The sequence below is a fragment of the Poecile atricapillus genome, chromosome 4 (assembly GCF_030490865.1).
Source record: "Poecile atricapillus isolate bPoeAtr1 chromosome 4, bPoeAtr1.hap1, whole genome shotgun sequence".
NCBI lineage: Eukaryota > Metazoa > Chordata > Aves > Passeriformes > Paridae > Poecile > Poecile atricapillus.
Window position 1 is genome coordinate 74,531,537 of NC_081252.1, and position 15,804 is coordinate 74,547,340.

A 15,804-nucleotide genomic window follows, 5' to 3' on the forward strand; every position below is an offset into this window, starting at 1 on the left:
CCACTGTTATCCCGGTGTTGTCCCGGTATTATCCCAATGTTATCCCAGTGTTGTCCCGGTGTTATCCTGGTCTCCATCCCGGTGTTATCCCGGTGTTATCCTGGTCTCCTTGCAGGAACAGCCGGGTCAGTGTCTGGGTTGTTATCCCGGTGTTATCCCGGTGTTATCCCGGTGTTATCCCAGTGTTGTCCCTGTGTTGTCCCGGTGTTATCCCAGTCTCCATGCAGGAACAGCCGGGTCAGTGTCCAGGTTATTATCCCGGTGTTATCCCGGTGTTATCCTGGTCTCCATGCAGGAACAGCCGGGTCAGTGTCTGGGTTGTTATCCCGGTGTTATCCCAATGTTATCCCGGTGTTTTCCCGGTGTTATCCCGGTCTCCATGCAGGAACAGCCGGGTCAGTGTCTGGGTTGCTATCCTGGTGTTATCCCAGTGTTACCCTCGTGTTATCCCGGTGTTATCCCGGTCTCCATACAGGAGCAGTTGGATCAGTGTCTGGGTTGTTACCCCGGTGTTTTCCCGGTGTTATCCCAGTGTTACCCCTGTGTTATCCCGGCGTTATCCTGGTCTCCATGCAGGAGTAGCTGGGCAAGTGTCCGGGTTGTTACCCCGGTGTTACCCTGGTGTTATCCCGGTGTTACCCCGGTCTCCACGCAGGAGTAGCTGGGTAAGTGTCCAGGTTGTTATCCCGGTGTTATCCCAGTGTTATCCCAGTGTTATCCCGGTGTTATCCCGGTCTCCACGCAGGAGCAGGTGGCCCATTCCAGCCCGGAGCAGGTCCCAGCTGTTCTGTTGAACACAGAGGGGCCACCCCAAGCCCCGTTAACCCTTTATAGGAACGGATAATCCCATGGTCTCCATAATCCCACCTGACCCCGGCTGCCCAAACCGTGTCCCATGGCAGCGCCTGGATGAGCCCAGGGCTGCTTTTCCTGCTGTTCCTCGGGCCTGGTGACACCCCTGTGGCAGCTCTTTGTGTCCCCAAGGGAGTCCCTGGTGATTTTTGGGATGGGACCCTCTGGGGTCAGGAGCTGAGCAGCATCTGCTGCTGCAAATGGATGATCCCATGGAAAAGGAGTTAACCCTGGAATCTCCAATCCCTACAACAGCCAGGAGTTCTCCCATCTGTGATGGTGCCACAAGCTCCTTCTCATGGATTTAGGATAAGAAACCTCCCTTAACCCATCCCTGAGGAGTTCCAGGCACAGCCCAAAGCACCATTTTCCCGGGGTTTAAATTACATTTTCTCCTTGCTGCTGCATTTATTGGATCTTTGTGTGGGAAGAGTTGATATATTCTGGATTTAGGGAGCGGAGGAGAGGAGCTGGTTCATTAGAGCAGCTCTAATCCCCGTAATTATCTTAAACATAAATCCGTGTGAGCCTTCACGTGGCTCCTCCAGGGATGGACGCGGCACTTGGATCATCCCAGGGCTCACGGATCCGGGATGATTTCATCTGGAAGCGCTTCCTAAGGGGTTCCTTTTCCTGGTGCTTTGGGCTGGTGGGAATGGGAGAGAGATTCTGTTGGAGCATTGGAATGATGCCAAAAGCTGGGTCCTGAAGGGGCTGATGGAGAGGCTTCTTCGTTAAAGAGAGGAATTTCGGCTCCCAAAAATGTCCCTTGGGAACGCTCCCCTGCTCCCAGCGCCTGGCAGCAGCCGGAGGGAGCTGTGGGAAATGGGATCATGGAATGGGATGGGTTGGGAGAGACCATAAAGCACATCCATGGACACCTCCTGCTCTCCCAGGTGGATCCAGCCTGGCCTTGGGCATTCCCAGGGATCCAGGGGCAGCCCCAGCAAATCTGGGAATTGCAGAATCCCAGGCAGGAATTCCTTGCCAAGATCCCAGCCCAATCTCCCCTTTCCCTTGGGAAGCCATTCCCTGGCTCCTGTCCCTGCAGCCCTTGCCCCCAGTCCCTCTCCAGGGGAACATTCCCAGCTCTCCCAGAGCAGAGGGGCTCCAGAATTATGGAAGGTTTGGACTGGAGGGGACCTTAAAGCCCATCCAGCTCCATCCAAGCCAAGGACACCTCCCCTTATCCCAGGTTGTTCCAATCTCCATCCAGCCTGCCCTTGGAAACTTCCCCCACAGCTGCTGGATTCCCCCATCCAGGGCTTTCCAGGGTTTTTCTTCAGGAATCAGATCCCAGCACAGATCAGTTGGACATGGGATCTCCCCAGCATGACAGCCCCGGGGTGCTGCTTCCAGGGAATGTCATCAACCCTTGGGGATAAAGAGGCCTTTAAAGGCTTTTTCCAGGAGATTGGCAGGATTGTGCCGAGGGTCTGGAAATGCTGGAGGTAAAATTCCCTCCGTGTGAGGAGGGTTGGGCGTGCAGGTGAGCTCCTCTCCCCTCAGAATGTGGGAATATTGGGATGTAGCGCAGTTGGGAGCCGGATGAAGTCTGTGTTTGTGTTACATAACGTGTTGGAATAGACGGGATTTAAGGTTGGTGCGTGGAGAGGGAGCTGCTGTCCTGCTCTCCAGCACTCCGTGGGGCAGGACACGGCTTCATGGAGAGTTTGGTGACATCCTGCGGGTTCCCAGCAGAGTTCTTGTCCAGGGAATGCCGGGCAGGAATTGCGGGAGTGACCCTGGCAGGGCAGGGAGGCTGAGGATGTGCTGGACACTGCCCTGAGCTCCGCAGGGGCATTTTCAGGGCAGGGATTTTGTGGCAGGGGCTCTCCGAGCCTCGGGGGAGTTTCTCCGCACCCTCAGCCGCGCAGAGCTGCCCTGAGCTCCCGGCAATCCGCCCGTGTCCATCTGTCCATCCCTCCGGGCTCGGCGCCGTCCATCTGTCCATGCTGGCTCCGCTCCGTCCGTCTGTCCGCTCCCGGCGGATTTACCGGGCGCTCGCAGCCGCCGGCACCGCGGGGACACCGAGCGCAGCTACGGGAGCACCGGGGTGACAACCGGGGGCTGTCCCGGGGGGGGCTCCGAGCCTCTGCGAACCTCCCCCCCCCTCCCCGTCCCCCTCCCCGAGCGCAGCATCATCATCACATCCGCACCATCCTCATCCTCATCCGCACAGCGCCCGGCTCCTCGGTGCAGCGCCCGGCGGTGCGGCCCCTCCGCGGTGATGTCATGAGCCGCCGGGGCGGTGGTTGGAGCCACCGGCGGAGCGGGGACGAGCGGCCGCGGCCGGGGGGGGCTGCCCTGGACCCCCTGAGCCCCCGCCGAGCCCCCGGGCAGGACGTGGCGAGCGGCCGGCGGCGGCCGCGGCCATTTGCCGTGTCCGGCCGTGCCCACTGACCCGCTGCTCCGTCTCCTCCCGCTCCGGCCGTCCCTGCGCGACGATGAGGCAGGCCCCGGCCACACGCAAGGTACGGTCCGCGCCCGCATCCCCCGGCACATCGCATCCCCGCTTCCCAGCCGCCTCCTCGCTCTTTTTCCCCCTGTTTTCTCCCTCGGGCTGTAATTGGGAGCGTGACGGGCTCGGGGAGGAGGGGGGCGGTGGGTGAGCATCGGTTCATGGCTGGCTTTGCCTTCCCGGCTCGCCGAGTCCCCTCTCCGTGTCACCCGGGCAGTGCAGCGGCTCTGCGGCTCTGCCGGGGCCCTGTCCCCTCTGCCTGGGGGGGTCAGTGCTGTCCCTGCTGCCTGTGTTGTCCCCGCTGTCCCCGCTCCAGGGCTGCCGGTGCCGTTCCTGCTGTCCCCAGCGCCATCCCCACAGCCTGAGAGTGTCAGTGCCGCTCCTGCTGCCGGTGCCACCCCTGCTTCCAGTGCCACCCGTGCCCACCCTGTCCCCAATCCCGCTTTTCCTGCCGACCACGCTCTTGGGTTCAGCCTTTGGCATTCCCAGAGGCTGCCATTCCCGCAGGTGACGGCGTGGGCACTGGCCTATATGTTTATTTTTAGTGTAACCACGATGTCACTGCTCAGCTTAAAGAGAAATCCTGGGAATTTCTGGCTGATGGCAGGGAATAGATCCGAGCTGGGCCGGTTCCTGGCAGTAAATGCTCCCGGTTTACACCTCCCTGAGCTCAGACACCAACGCTCCTCATCACGTGTCCCTTTTCATCCTTTTCCCCATGGAAAGTTTTAGGGATGCTCCTTTCCCTCTGCCCCATTGGAGCGGGGGCTGCCAGTGCTCGGCCCCACACCTGGATTCCATCCAGCTTTTCCCCTTGCTCCTCTCCTTGCCCATGGAATCACACCCGTGAGACTGGGCACCTGCTGGGTTGTTTAAAATGCAGAATTCCCAGCAGAATCCCAGGGAGCCACACCCTGAGGGGCTCATCCTGCTGCCTCAGACAGCTCCAGCAGAGGGGAGGTGCCTCCCAGGGGCCGAATTCCCAGGAAATTGAGTGGGGTGGCATCAGCATGGACCAGCTCTGGGTCAGTGCCTGGGCATCACCTCTGGCACTGCCTGCCCCACTCAGCAGCTCCTGCCAACTGGAATCTTCCTGGAAACTCTGGGAATCCTCCACAGCAGCAGCCACAGTCTGGAAGTTCAGACTCGGAGCGTTGACACTCAGTCCAGGAGAAGGCTCCAGTGACATTCCTGCCCTGTCCTGCCTGCTGGAAGGTGACATTCACACATTCCTGCTCATCCATCCAACACATCCAGCATCCCAGCTGGATCGGGATTCCCACACCTGGAGCAGAACCCAATCACCCCACCATGGTCAGTCCTGGGTATCCAGGAGGATTTTTCCTGCTGCCAGGAGCTGAGCCCATCTCGGAGCCCCCAGCGCTCCCCTGGGAGCAGAGGTTTTGTAATTCCATCAAATATTGATGCAGCAGCGTTACACAGCAGAGCCTGGAACATCCATCCCCAGCGGGGGGCTCGGAGCATCCCGGATCCAGGAGGGTCCAGCTGGGCTTGGAGCCTCTGTTCCCAGTGCTGGCACAATGCCGGATACCGGAATATCCGTGTCCCATCCTGGTCACCGGCTTTTCCAGAGCCCAGGGATGACCGGCTGGGGACAGATGGATGGACAGGAAGGTGCCAACATGGAGAGGAGCCTGGCCATCCCCCATTCCTGATGGAGAGAGCAGCTGGAGCATCCCAGAGCTTCCCTTTGCCACGGATCCCGAGGGTCTTGGAGCTGCAACTTCCAGTGGTCTGCACGTGGCATCGCATGGAGGGGACCAAAACTCCCAAGGATGCACAAAGCAGGATTATTCCCTGTCATTCCACACGGCTTTAGGGGACGGTTACCAGGAGGCTTCTCCCCGTTTTTGGGGTTTGGTGTGGCTCGAGTTGGTGTCCCCCACCCCATGGCCAGGACAAGGCTCAGTGTCCCCCAGCTGAGGGCTTGATGTCCCCCAGGACAGGGATCAGTGTCCCCCAGGACAGGGATCAGTGTTCCCCATCCAGGAAAAGGCTCAGTGTCCCCCAGGGAAGGATTTGTTGTCCCCCAGGACAAGGCTCAGTGTCCCCCAGGACAGGGATCAGTGTTCCCCATCCAGGAAAAGGCTCAGTGTCCCCCAGGGAAGGATTTGTTGTCCCCCAGGACAAGGCTCAGTGTCCCCCAGGACAGGGATCAGTGTTCCCCATCCAGGACAAGGCTCAGTGTCCCCCAGGACAGGGATCAGTGTTCCCCATGGCCAGGACAAGGCTCAGTGTCCCCCAGCTGAGGGCTTGGTGTCCCCCAGGACAGGGATCAGTGTCTCCTGGGACAGGGATCAGTGTTCCCCATCCAGGACAAGGTTCAGTGTCCCCCAGGGAAGGATTTGGTGTCCCCCAGGACAGGGATCAGTGTCCCCCATGGCCAGGACAAGGCTCAGTGTCCCCCAGGGAAGGATTTGGTGTTCCCCAGGACAGGGATCAGTGTCCCCCAGGACAGGGATCAGTGTTCCCCATCCAGGACAAGGCTCAGCATCCCCCAGGGAAGGATTTGGTGTCCCCCAGGACAGGGCTCAGTGTCCCCCAGGGAAGGATTTGGTGTCCCCCAGGACAGGGATCAGTGTCCCCCAGGACAGGGATCAGTGTTCCCCATCCAGGACAAGGCTCAGCGTCCCCCAGGGAAGGATTTGGAGTCCCCCAGGACAGGACTCGCTCATCTCAGGTGACATTTCCCCACGTCCAAGGACTCGGTGGGACCCCCCCCAGCCCTGCCCCACTCCTGAGTCCCCCCCACGTGTGTGACAGAGAGTGGGGACATCTCCACCCGTGGAATTCCTGAAGAAGGCGTTTTCCAAGTGTTTCCCAGATTTTTGTTGCTGCTCCATGTTGCTTGGTTGGATTTTGGGAAGATGCTGGAGAGCTCCTGAAGGGCATCCTCAGGGTTTCAGCTGAAGGTCTGGAACTTCTGCTGCTGTCATTCCATTTTCCTGACAATTTCAGCCGCGCAGGAGATGTTGTGGAAGATGGGAATGTTTTCCCTCGGGATGGACGTGGATTACAGCCTTTGGGAAAAGGCTGGAAGCGAGCAGAGCAGGATTTAGCTGAAGCAGTGCCAGAGGTGATGGGAAGTTTGGAGGTGCAAACACATCCAGGTTTGGGTTGGAAACAGGGAAATAGAGCCCCGAGGTTTCCCGAGGCCTCAGGAGGGAACACAGCCGTGTTGGATATGGGCTGGAGCTGCTGGTCCCTGGTGGGCTCCGTGTGCCTCATGTCCCCATCCTGGACATGGATCACGTGCCAGCGCCGTTATCCATCTGTTCTGCTCCTGCTTATTCCCAGCTGGGATTAGGTCATGGAATCAGAGATGGAAGTGCTCCAAGGCTGCAGCTGGGCAGATGATCCAAATGGCCCCCAGGACCAGCCTGGTCACCTCTCCTTTTCCAGCCATTAGGGGTTGTTTTTAAGGGGAAAAATCCAAAATAATTTCATATTTGTCTCTGTTCTGGGCTGGGCCCCGTGGCCTCCCCTCCCTGAGCTGCTGGGAGCTGCTGCATGTGCATGGAGGGATGTGGGGGGTCCTACCCCAAAATCGTGGCTGATTTAATTCCAGCCGTGAAAGGAAAAGCTGGGAGAGTGGCATCAGCTCTGTGGTGTCCCTGGAATTTCTGGGGGCTCTGAGGCAGCTGGTCCAGGGTGCTCTGGGCCCTTTGGAAAACCAGAGGGATGAGGAGAGGAGAAAACTCGTGTTTGAGATTAAATCATTTCAACCTCCCGCTCTGGGGGGGTCTCTGGGAAAGGCGTGGGAGGTCAAACCCCCCGTGCCCGTGGAGCCCGGAATGCCCAGACAACCCGAACCAGGCTTTGCCTCTGAAGACCAAAATTCCTTGGAAATACAAGGTGGATCTGCCCTGGGGTATCCGTGGGGTTGGGATGGGGGTTCAGGATGTGCCCTCTGTCCCCACAGGGGAGGGACAGGGACAGGGCTTGGGGGTGAGCAAGGGCTGTGCTGGCTCTGGGCTCTGTTCCTGTGATCCTGTGGGAGCTGTGCCAGGGGATCCCATGGGAGCTGTGCCAGGGGATCCCATGGGAGCAGTGCCGGGGGATCCCATGGGAGCTGTTCCTGTGATCCTGTGGGAGCTGTGCCAGGGGATCCCATGGGAGCTGTGCCGGGGGATCCCATGGGAGCTGTTCCTGTGGGATCCCATGGGAGCAGTGCCAGGGGATCCCATGGGAGCTGTTCCTGTGGGATCCCATGGGAGCAGTGCCAGGGGATCCCATGGGAGCTGTTCCTGTGGGATCCCATGGGAGCAGTGCCAGGGGATCCCATGGGAGCTGTGCCAGGGGATCCCATGGGAGCTGTTCCTGTGATCCTGTGGGAGCTGTGCCAGGGGATCCCATGGGAGCTGTTCCTGTGGGATCCCATGGGAGCAGTGCCAGGGGATCCCATGGGAGCTGTGCCAGGGGATCCCATGGGAGCTGTTCCTGTGGGATCCCATGGGAGCTGTTCCTGTGGGTCCCACAGGAGCAGTGCCGGGGGATCCCATGGGAGCTGTGCCAGGGGATCCCATGGGAGCTGTGCCAGGGGATCCCATGGGAGCAGTGCCAGGGGATCCCATGGGAGCTGTTCCTGTGGGTCCCATGGGAGCAGTGCTGGGGGATCCCATGGGAGCTGTGCCAGGGGATCCCATGGGAGCTGTTCCTGTGGGATCCCATGGGAGCTGTGCCAGGGGATCCCATGGGAGCTGTGCCAGGGGATCCCATGGGAGCTGTGCCGGGGGATCCCATGGGAGCAGTGCCAGGGGATCCCATGGGAGCTGTTCCTGTGGGATCCCATGGGAGCTGTGCCAGGGGATCCCATGGGAGCTGTGCCGGGGGATCCCATGGGAACAGTGCCAGGGAATCCCATGGGAGCTGTGCCAGGGGATCCCATGGGAGCTGTGCCAGGGGATCCCGTGGGCTCTGTGCCTGTGATCCCATGGTCTCTGTTCCTGTGGGTCGCATGGGAGCTGTTCCTGTGGGTCCTGTGGGAGCTGTGCCTGTGATCCCATGGTCTCTGTTCCTGTGGGTCCTGTGGGAGCTGTGCCTGTGATCCCATGGTCTCTGTTCCTGTGGGTCCCATGGGAGCCTGTGGGTCCCACTGGAGCAGCCCTTGGAGCGGGTTAACGAGCCCCCACGCTAACGATGCCGCGCACACCCGGTGCCGCTGGGCACGCTAACGATGCCGGGCACACTAACGATGCCGTGCTGTCTTTTGTCTCCTTTCCCTGCTCTGCCGCTCCGGCCGCCGCCGGCTCTTCTCTGCTCCTCTGTCCCTGTGTGACTGTCTGTCCTCTCTGCTTCCGCTCCCGCTGCCCTCCAGAGCACCGCCCGCCGGCCCAAGGTGAGCAGCCACGGTGGGGACACCGAGCGCGGGGGACACCGGGCACCGACGGTGCCAGCGCCACTCAAAGCGTTGGGTGTCGACCCCATCACAAGCGTGGATCACCAATGGGTGCCAGCAGCACCTCAGACTGGGTCCATTGGGTGCCAGCAGCACCTCAGACTGGATCCATTGGGTGCCAGCTCCACTCAAACATGATCTGTTGGTTCCCAATCCCACCCAAACGTGACCCATTGGGTACCAATGCACTCAAATGTGACACATAGGTTCCCAATCCCACAGAAACGTGACCCCTTGGGTTCCAACCCCACACAGATGTGATCCATTGGGTGCCACCACCACCCAAACATGATCCATTGGCTCCCAATCCCACACAAACGTCATCCATTGGGTTCCAGCCCCACGGCGCACTCCCGTTGTCCTTCCCCCTCACTGTGCAGAGCCCAGAGGAGCTCACAGGTCTGGTGGGCTCCTCTGGAACATCTCCAGCTCCTTGGGACCCCTCTCCCAGGATGGAGCAGTGTGAAATCCGTGTGGCAGTGCCCAGGCTGTGCCAGGGGGCCCCGTGGGGGTTGCTGCTCCTGACTGTCCCAGCCTGTGCCGGGGGCTTGGCAGTGGGATCTGGGTGGGATCTGGGAGAGCCTGAGGTGTCAGGCAGGGCTGGGTGGGCCCTCGGGGGCTGCTCCAACCAGCAGGATTCACCTTGGGAAGGGATTTGTGGCTTGAAGGGAGGAAATGTGGGAGAGAAATGCTTAAAGATTGAGTTTGGGAATGGAGAACTCTCTGGATGCTTCCAGCACCTCGCCCCAGGCAGGGCTGGATTCCATCAGCCCCAGGGCTCTGGGATCCCATTCCCTGGGTTTGGGTGGTTCTTGCTGATGTCTCTGCAGGGATGTCCTGTGGGACCTCCTTTGGCCTCACAGCCGTGCTGGGCAGGGAGATGGGATCCTGGAATCATGGAATGGTTTGGGTTGGAAGGGACCTAAAGCCCATCCAGCTCCACCCAGGAGCACCTCCCACCATCCCAGCTGGCTCCAAGCCCTGTCCAACCTGGCCTTGGACACTTCCAGGGATCCAGGGGTGGCCACAGCTCCTCTGGGCACCCTCCCAGCCTGGAATTCCTTCCCAATATCCCATCTAAGCCTGCTTTCTGTGAGGGATCTGTGACCCAAAAGCACCAGGAACAACAAACATTGGTGTTTTGTATCTGGAAGAGAGTGCGTGGGGCTCGGTGCCGCCCAGAAATTCCCTGTTTTCTGTGCCTGGGAGAACTGGGATTATCCCAGGAGGGCTGGCTGGGCCCATCCAAGGGGTGCTGGACTTGCTGCAGTGCAGTTAACTCGGATTTCCCTTTATTTTGGGGAAGGTAAGGGCAGAGGGTGGGTGTTTCTCCTTCCCAGCTGTGCCCGTGGGTGAAACCACACACCTGGTGAACCCTCATGGCACCAAAAATCCCATTTCCAGGAGTAAAATTAAGTCAGGAAATGTAATTTACGCAGTCAGGGGTGAGTGGTCCAGAAACAGGGTCCATGAGGAGATCTGTGGGAGCCTGGGGGGCACCTGGTGCTTCCCTCACCCCTTTTCCCACAGCCTGGGCTTAGACAGTCATTAATTAACAGCCTCATAAGCGCTAATGAAGCAGCACCAGGCCCCACTGGACTCTGGGAACTCACTCCTTGTTGGTTTTCTTCTTGCTCCCCAAAGCTGGATTCTCATCTTGGTGGGCTCTGAGGTTTTGCTGTCTCACCCTCTGGAGCTGGGACCTTTAATCCTGGAATCCTGGAATGGTTTGGGTTGGGAGGGACCTTGGAGCTCATCCAGTGCCACCCCCTGCCATGGCCAGGGACACCTTCCACTGTCCCAGGCTGCTCCAAGCCCCGTCCAGCCTGGCCTTGGACACTTCCAGGGATCCAGGATCAGCCACAGCTTCTCTGGGAAACACCTGGAGTCCTTCCCCAATGGATTATCCACGAATTCTCTCCGAGCCGAGTCCCCGCTGTCGGCACGCTCCAGGTTTCCCCTGCTGGAAATGGGACTCTGGGAGTCACCCGAGGTGTCACTGTGGGAGGCTGTGGGATCTCCATCCTTTGGGGTGTCCCCCCTGAGTCCCCCCTGAGCCGTGCTGGTGTTTTGCAGCCCACCCGGACCCCACGTCATCGGCGTCCGGCGGCACGGCCGGGCCCTCGGGCTCGGCCTCGGCGTCCGGCGGGGAGATGAGCAGCAGCGAGCCCGGCACGCCCGCCCAGACCCCGCTGGTGGCCCCCGTCATCCCCACGCCGTCCCTCGGCTCCCCGGGGGGCACCCCCGGTCCCCTCACCCACCAAGGTGAGCCCTTGAGGAAATCTGGAGAGGAAACTGCCCCCAGCACTGGGAGGAGGAGGAGGAGGAGGTGGAGGAGGAGGAGGAGGTGGAGGAGGAGGAGGAGGAGGAGGTGGAGGAGGTGGAGGTGGAGGAGGAGGAGGAGGTGGAGGTGGAGGAGGAGGAGGTGGAGGAGGTGGAGGAGGAGGAGGAGGTTGAGGAGGTGGAGGAGGTGGAGGTGGAGGAGGAGGAGGTGGAGGAGGAGGAGGAGGTGGAAGAGGAGGAGGAGGTGGAGGAGGAGGTGGAGGAGGTGGGGGAGATGGAGAAGGAGGAGGAGGTGGAGGAGGTGGAGGAGGAGGAGGAGGAGGAGGAGGAGGTGGAGGAGGAGGAGGTGGAAGAGGAGGAGGTGGAAGAGGAGGAGGAGGTGGAGGAGGAGGAGGTGGAGGAGGTGGAGGAGGAGGAGGTGGAGGAGGAGGTGGAGGAGGAGGAGGAGGTGGAGGAGGTTGAGGAGGTGGAAGAGGAGGAGGAGGTGGAGGAGGAGGTGGAGGAGGAGGAGGAGGTGGAGGAGGTTGAGGAGGTGGAAGAGGAGGAGGAGGAGGAGGAGGAGGAGGTGGAGGTGGAGAAGGTGGAGGAGGAGGAGGAGGAGGTGGAAGAGGAGGAGGAGGTGGAGGAGATGGAGGAGGTGGAGGAGGAGGAGGGGGAAGAGGAGGAGGAGAAGGAGGTGGAGGAGGAGGAGGAGGAGAAGGAGGTGGAGGAGAAGTGGAGATTGAGGAGGAGGTGGAGGAGATGGAGGAGGTGGAGGAGATGGAGGAGGTGGAGGAGGAGGAGGTGGAAGAGGTGCCCTGGAAGGTCCTGGGGTTGGTCCTGGGCTGTGGCAGGAACATTTGGATGGGTCAGAGCTGGCCAGGACAGAGACAGAGGTGGCACAGCTGGGAGGCCACTTCCAAAGAGAATTCCCAGATCCCTTCCCAGATCCCTTCCCAGATCCCTGTGGGGCACAGGGGGCAGTTTGGCAGGGTTGAGGCTCTGAGTCAGAGCATGATCCTGTTAAATCCAGAGGGTCTGGTTGGCAAACACCCACTGCTGCTGGGAGAATTGGGGGCCCTCCCACCTTGGGATGCAAAGCCCACATGGAAAGATCCAATATTTCCAAATTCAGGGATTTTTAATCATTACAGAGTTATTCCCGTTTTGATCTTTAAAATACTTTTCTTATCACTTCCATCCTGCTTTGATTAATGGGTTAATTAGTGCTTGGGAGAGATTTGGGGCACAAAGCCAGGAGGGGATAGCAGGAGAGGACGAGGCTCTGGGATTGTGTTGGAAGGGAGAGCTGGAAAAGGCACCCCAGGGTGGACAGGGGATGTCCCCACCCGTGTCCCCATTCCCAGAGCTCTCTGGGAACTTGCTTTCCTCTGACTGGGTGCACAAGTGGCTTTTTTGGGGACATCAGAATGTCCAGGCTGGGAAAGCAGCACAGGAGGAATCCATGGGAGGTTCTGGATTTTTCCAAGTCCTGTTCCTTGTTGTCACCCAGCTTTGGGATTTGAAGCTTTAGCCCTGTGGCTGCTGCCAGGGAGGGAGGTCACATCCCTTTGTCCCTGCAGCCCTTCCTTTTGGGAATGCTGGCATCAGCCTTTGGGAGCTGAGCTGCTGGGAAAAGGACCTGGATCAGTTTTCCCTGGGAGGAGATCACCTGGGAATGATGTGGATGCTGCAGTGGGATCAGACAGCCCCAGCTTCTCTGGGCACCCCTGTGCCAGGGCTTCAGCATCCTCCCAGCCAGGAATTCCATCCCAACATCCCATCTCACCCTAAGCCATTCCCCGTGTCCTGGCACTCCAGGCCCTTGTCCCAAGTCCCTCTCTCTCTCAAACTGCCCCAATATCGATGACAGAAGTCAGGCCAGGTTCCGTGGGCTTCCAGGAACATTCCTGGAGCTCTGATCCAGAGGATGTCCCTGCTCCTTCCCTGATCCTTGGCTCGGTGTCACAGGAGGAGGAGAATCTCCGTGCTCAGGTCAGGGACCTGGAGGAGAAGCTGGAGACGCTGAAAATCAAGCGGAATGAGGACAAGGCCAAGCTCAAGGAGCTGGAGAAGTACAAGATCCAGCTGGAGCAGGTGCAGGAATGGAAGAGCAAAATGCAGGAGCAGCAGGCTGACCTCCAGAAGCGCCTGAAGGAGGCCAAGAAGGTGAGTGAGTGTCCCTGGGAATGGGGCAGTGCCCAGAGAGGTGACTCCAGCAGGAATTCCAGCCCTGACAAACCTTTCTGGGAGGAAATTTTCCCAATATCCAACTAAACCTCCCCTGCTGCACCTCGAGGTCTTTTCCTCTGCTGTGAATCGACACCGGTTGTGTTTGGGAATCAGGCTGAGCCAAGGTGGGACTTTGAATTCCTTATTCCCTCTCTTTCCAGGTGCTTCCCTTTTCCCTCTTCCTTCTCTCTCCAGGTCCTTCTCTCCTCTCTCTCCAGGAATTCCAGGTGCTTCCTTCTCTCCTCTCTCTCTCCAGGAATTCCAGGTGCTTCCTTCCCTCCTCTCTCTCTCTCCAGGAATTCCAGGTGCTTCCTTCCCTCCTCTCTCTCTCTCCAGGAATTCCAGGTGCTTCCTTCTCTCCTCTCTCTCTCCAGGAATTCCAGGTGCTTCCTTCCCTCCTCTCTCTCTCTCCAGGAATTCCAGGTGCTTCCTTCCCTCCTCTCTCTCTCCAGGAATTCCAGGTGCTTCCTTCTCTCCTCTCTCTCTCTCCAGGAATTCCAGGTGCTTCCTTCTCTCCTCTCTCTCTCCAGGAATTCCAGGTGCTTCCTTCCCTCCTCTCTCTCTCTCCAGGAATTCCAGGTGCTTCCTTCTCTCCTCTCTCTCTCCAGGAATTCCAGGTGCTTCCTTCCCTCCTCTCTCTCTCTCCAGGAATTCCAGGTGCTTCCTTCCCTCCTCTCTCTCTCCAGGAATTCCAGGCGCTTCCCTTTCCCCCTCACCCGTGCCTGCAGCTCCCAGGATTCCATCCACGCAGCCAAGCAGCGTTTCCTTCTCCCTGCCCTACTTTTCCAGGGTGGATTCCTGGTTTCTTTCCCCAGGGATTTATCTGTCTGCTCCACTATTCCCTTTCTCCTTACCTTTGTCCTCATGTTCTCTGGGCGTGGAGCAGGGAGGAGGAGAGCAGGACACCCTCCCATCCCGGATAAATGTCCATTGCATTGGGGAGAGGTGTTGCAGTCACAACAGTGATTTCCCAAGGGCTGTTGTGGGGTCCCCCCAGAGTTTTGGGGTCCCCTCACCTGCCGTGCTCGCCCCCAGGAAGCCAAGGATGCCCTGGAAGCCAAGGAAAGGTACATGGAGGAGATGGCGGACACGGCCGACGCCATCGAGATGGCCACGCTGGACAAGGAGATGGCCGAGGAGAGGGCAGAGTCCCTGCAGCAGGAGGTGGATTCCCTCAAGGAGAAGGTGGAATACCTCACCATGGACCTGGAGATCCTCAAGCACGAGATCGAGGAGAAAGGTGGGAAGGGAGAAGGGACTTGGAGAACAGGGAAAGGAGGTGGGGTTAGGTGGGATATTGGGAAGGAATTCTCCTCTGTGAGGGTCCCGAGGCCCTGGAATGAATTTTTCCAGAGAAGCAGTGGCTGCTGCATCCCTGGAAGTGTCCAAAGCCAGGTTGGATGGGGCTTGGAGCAGCCTGGGATAGTGGGAAAGGGGTGGGAACGGGTGGGATTTGAGGTCCCATCCCACCCAAACCAGTCTGGGATCCTGGGATCCTGATTCCTGCCTTCCTCCACAGGCTCTGATGGAGCAGCATCCAGCTACCAGGTCAAACAGCTGGAGGAGCAGAATGCCAGGCTCAAGGAGGCTCTTGTCAGGTGGGAGCCCACCTGTGCTTCCCAAAATTCCTTCCCAGGCCTCTTGTGCTCCCTAAATCTGAGAGCATCCATCCCTCTGGATCTGAAGGATCTGAATCCTTCTCTGGAGCAGCCCACATCAACCCTGCTGATGGCTCTGGGGTCTTTGCCGAGCTCTTAAAGCTCCCACAGGGAAGGGATTGGTGGGGATGGGGACAAAATGAGTCACTCCAGGCTGATCCCATGCCTCATTCCCTATGGATGTGGTGCTCGGTATCCCAGGTTCTCCACACCCTGCCCAGCCCTGGGATCTACCTCTCCCTGGATGATCCCACTTTCCAGGGCTCGAGGGCTTTTTATTTGGGAATCCACAGGCAAGAAGTCCAGGTGGGACCCATCCCTTGCTGAATTTTGGGAATGTCACTCACCAGGGAGGGGCTGATGGGGATGGATGAGCTCCCTGATCCCGGCTGGAGCGGGCAGGAGCTCTTGGGAGGAGCCAGGCACCTGAGGGCACCTGTGGCCGTCCCAGGATGCGGGATTTGTCCGCCTCGGAGAAGCAGGAGCACGTGAAGCTCCAGAAGCAGATGGAGAAGAAGAACACGGAGCTGGAGTCGCTGCGGCAGCAGCGGGAGAAGCTGCAGGAGGAGGTGAAGCAGGCGGAGAAGACGGTGGATGAGCTCAAGGAGCAGGTGAGGGACGGGTGGGACGGGATATTTGGGACTGTTTGTGGACATTTGGGACTGTTTGTGGACATTTGGGACAGTCTGGGGACATTTGGGGCAGTTTGGGGACATTTGGGGCAGTTTGTGGACATTTGGGGCAGTTTGGGGACATTTGGGACTGTTTGTGGACATTTGGGGCAGTTTGGGGACATTTGGGGCAGTTTGGGGACATTTGGGGCAGTTTGGGGACATTTGGGACTGTTTGTGGACATTTGGGACTGTTTGTGGACATTTGGGGCAGTTTGGGGACATTTGTGACTGTCTGGGGACATTTGG

At 59.2% G+C, this 15,804-nt stretch overlaps 1 protein-coding gene across 1 annotated transcript in view; it reads left to right on the forward strand.

Moving 5' to 3' along the window:
• DCTN1 (dynactin subunit 1) overlaps positions 1 to 15,804 on the forward strand; it is a 47,292-nt gene that overhangs the window by 15,860 nt on the left and 15,628 nt on the right. Inside the window, 7 exon segments of the mRNA XM_058838713.1 lie at positions 8,633 to 8,672; positions 10,790 to 10,966; positions 10,968 to 10,997; positions 12,966 to 13,163; positions 14,262 to 14,466; positions 14,746 to 14,824; positions 15,336 to 15,495. Of these exon segments, the coding sequence (XP_058694696.1) occupies positions 8,633 to 8,672; positions 10,790 to 10,966; positions 10,968 to 10,997; positions 12,966 to 13,163; positions 14,262 to 14,466; positions 14,746 to 14,824; positions 15,336 to 15,495 (889 nt within the window).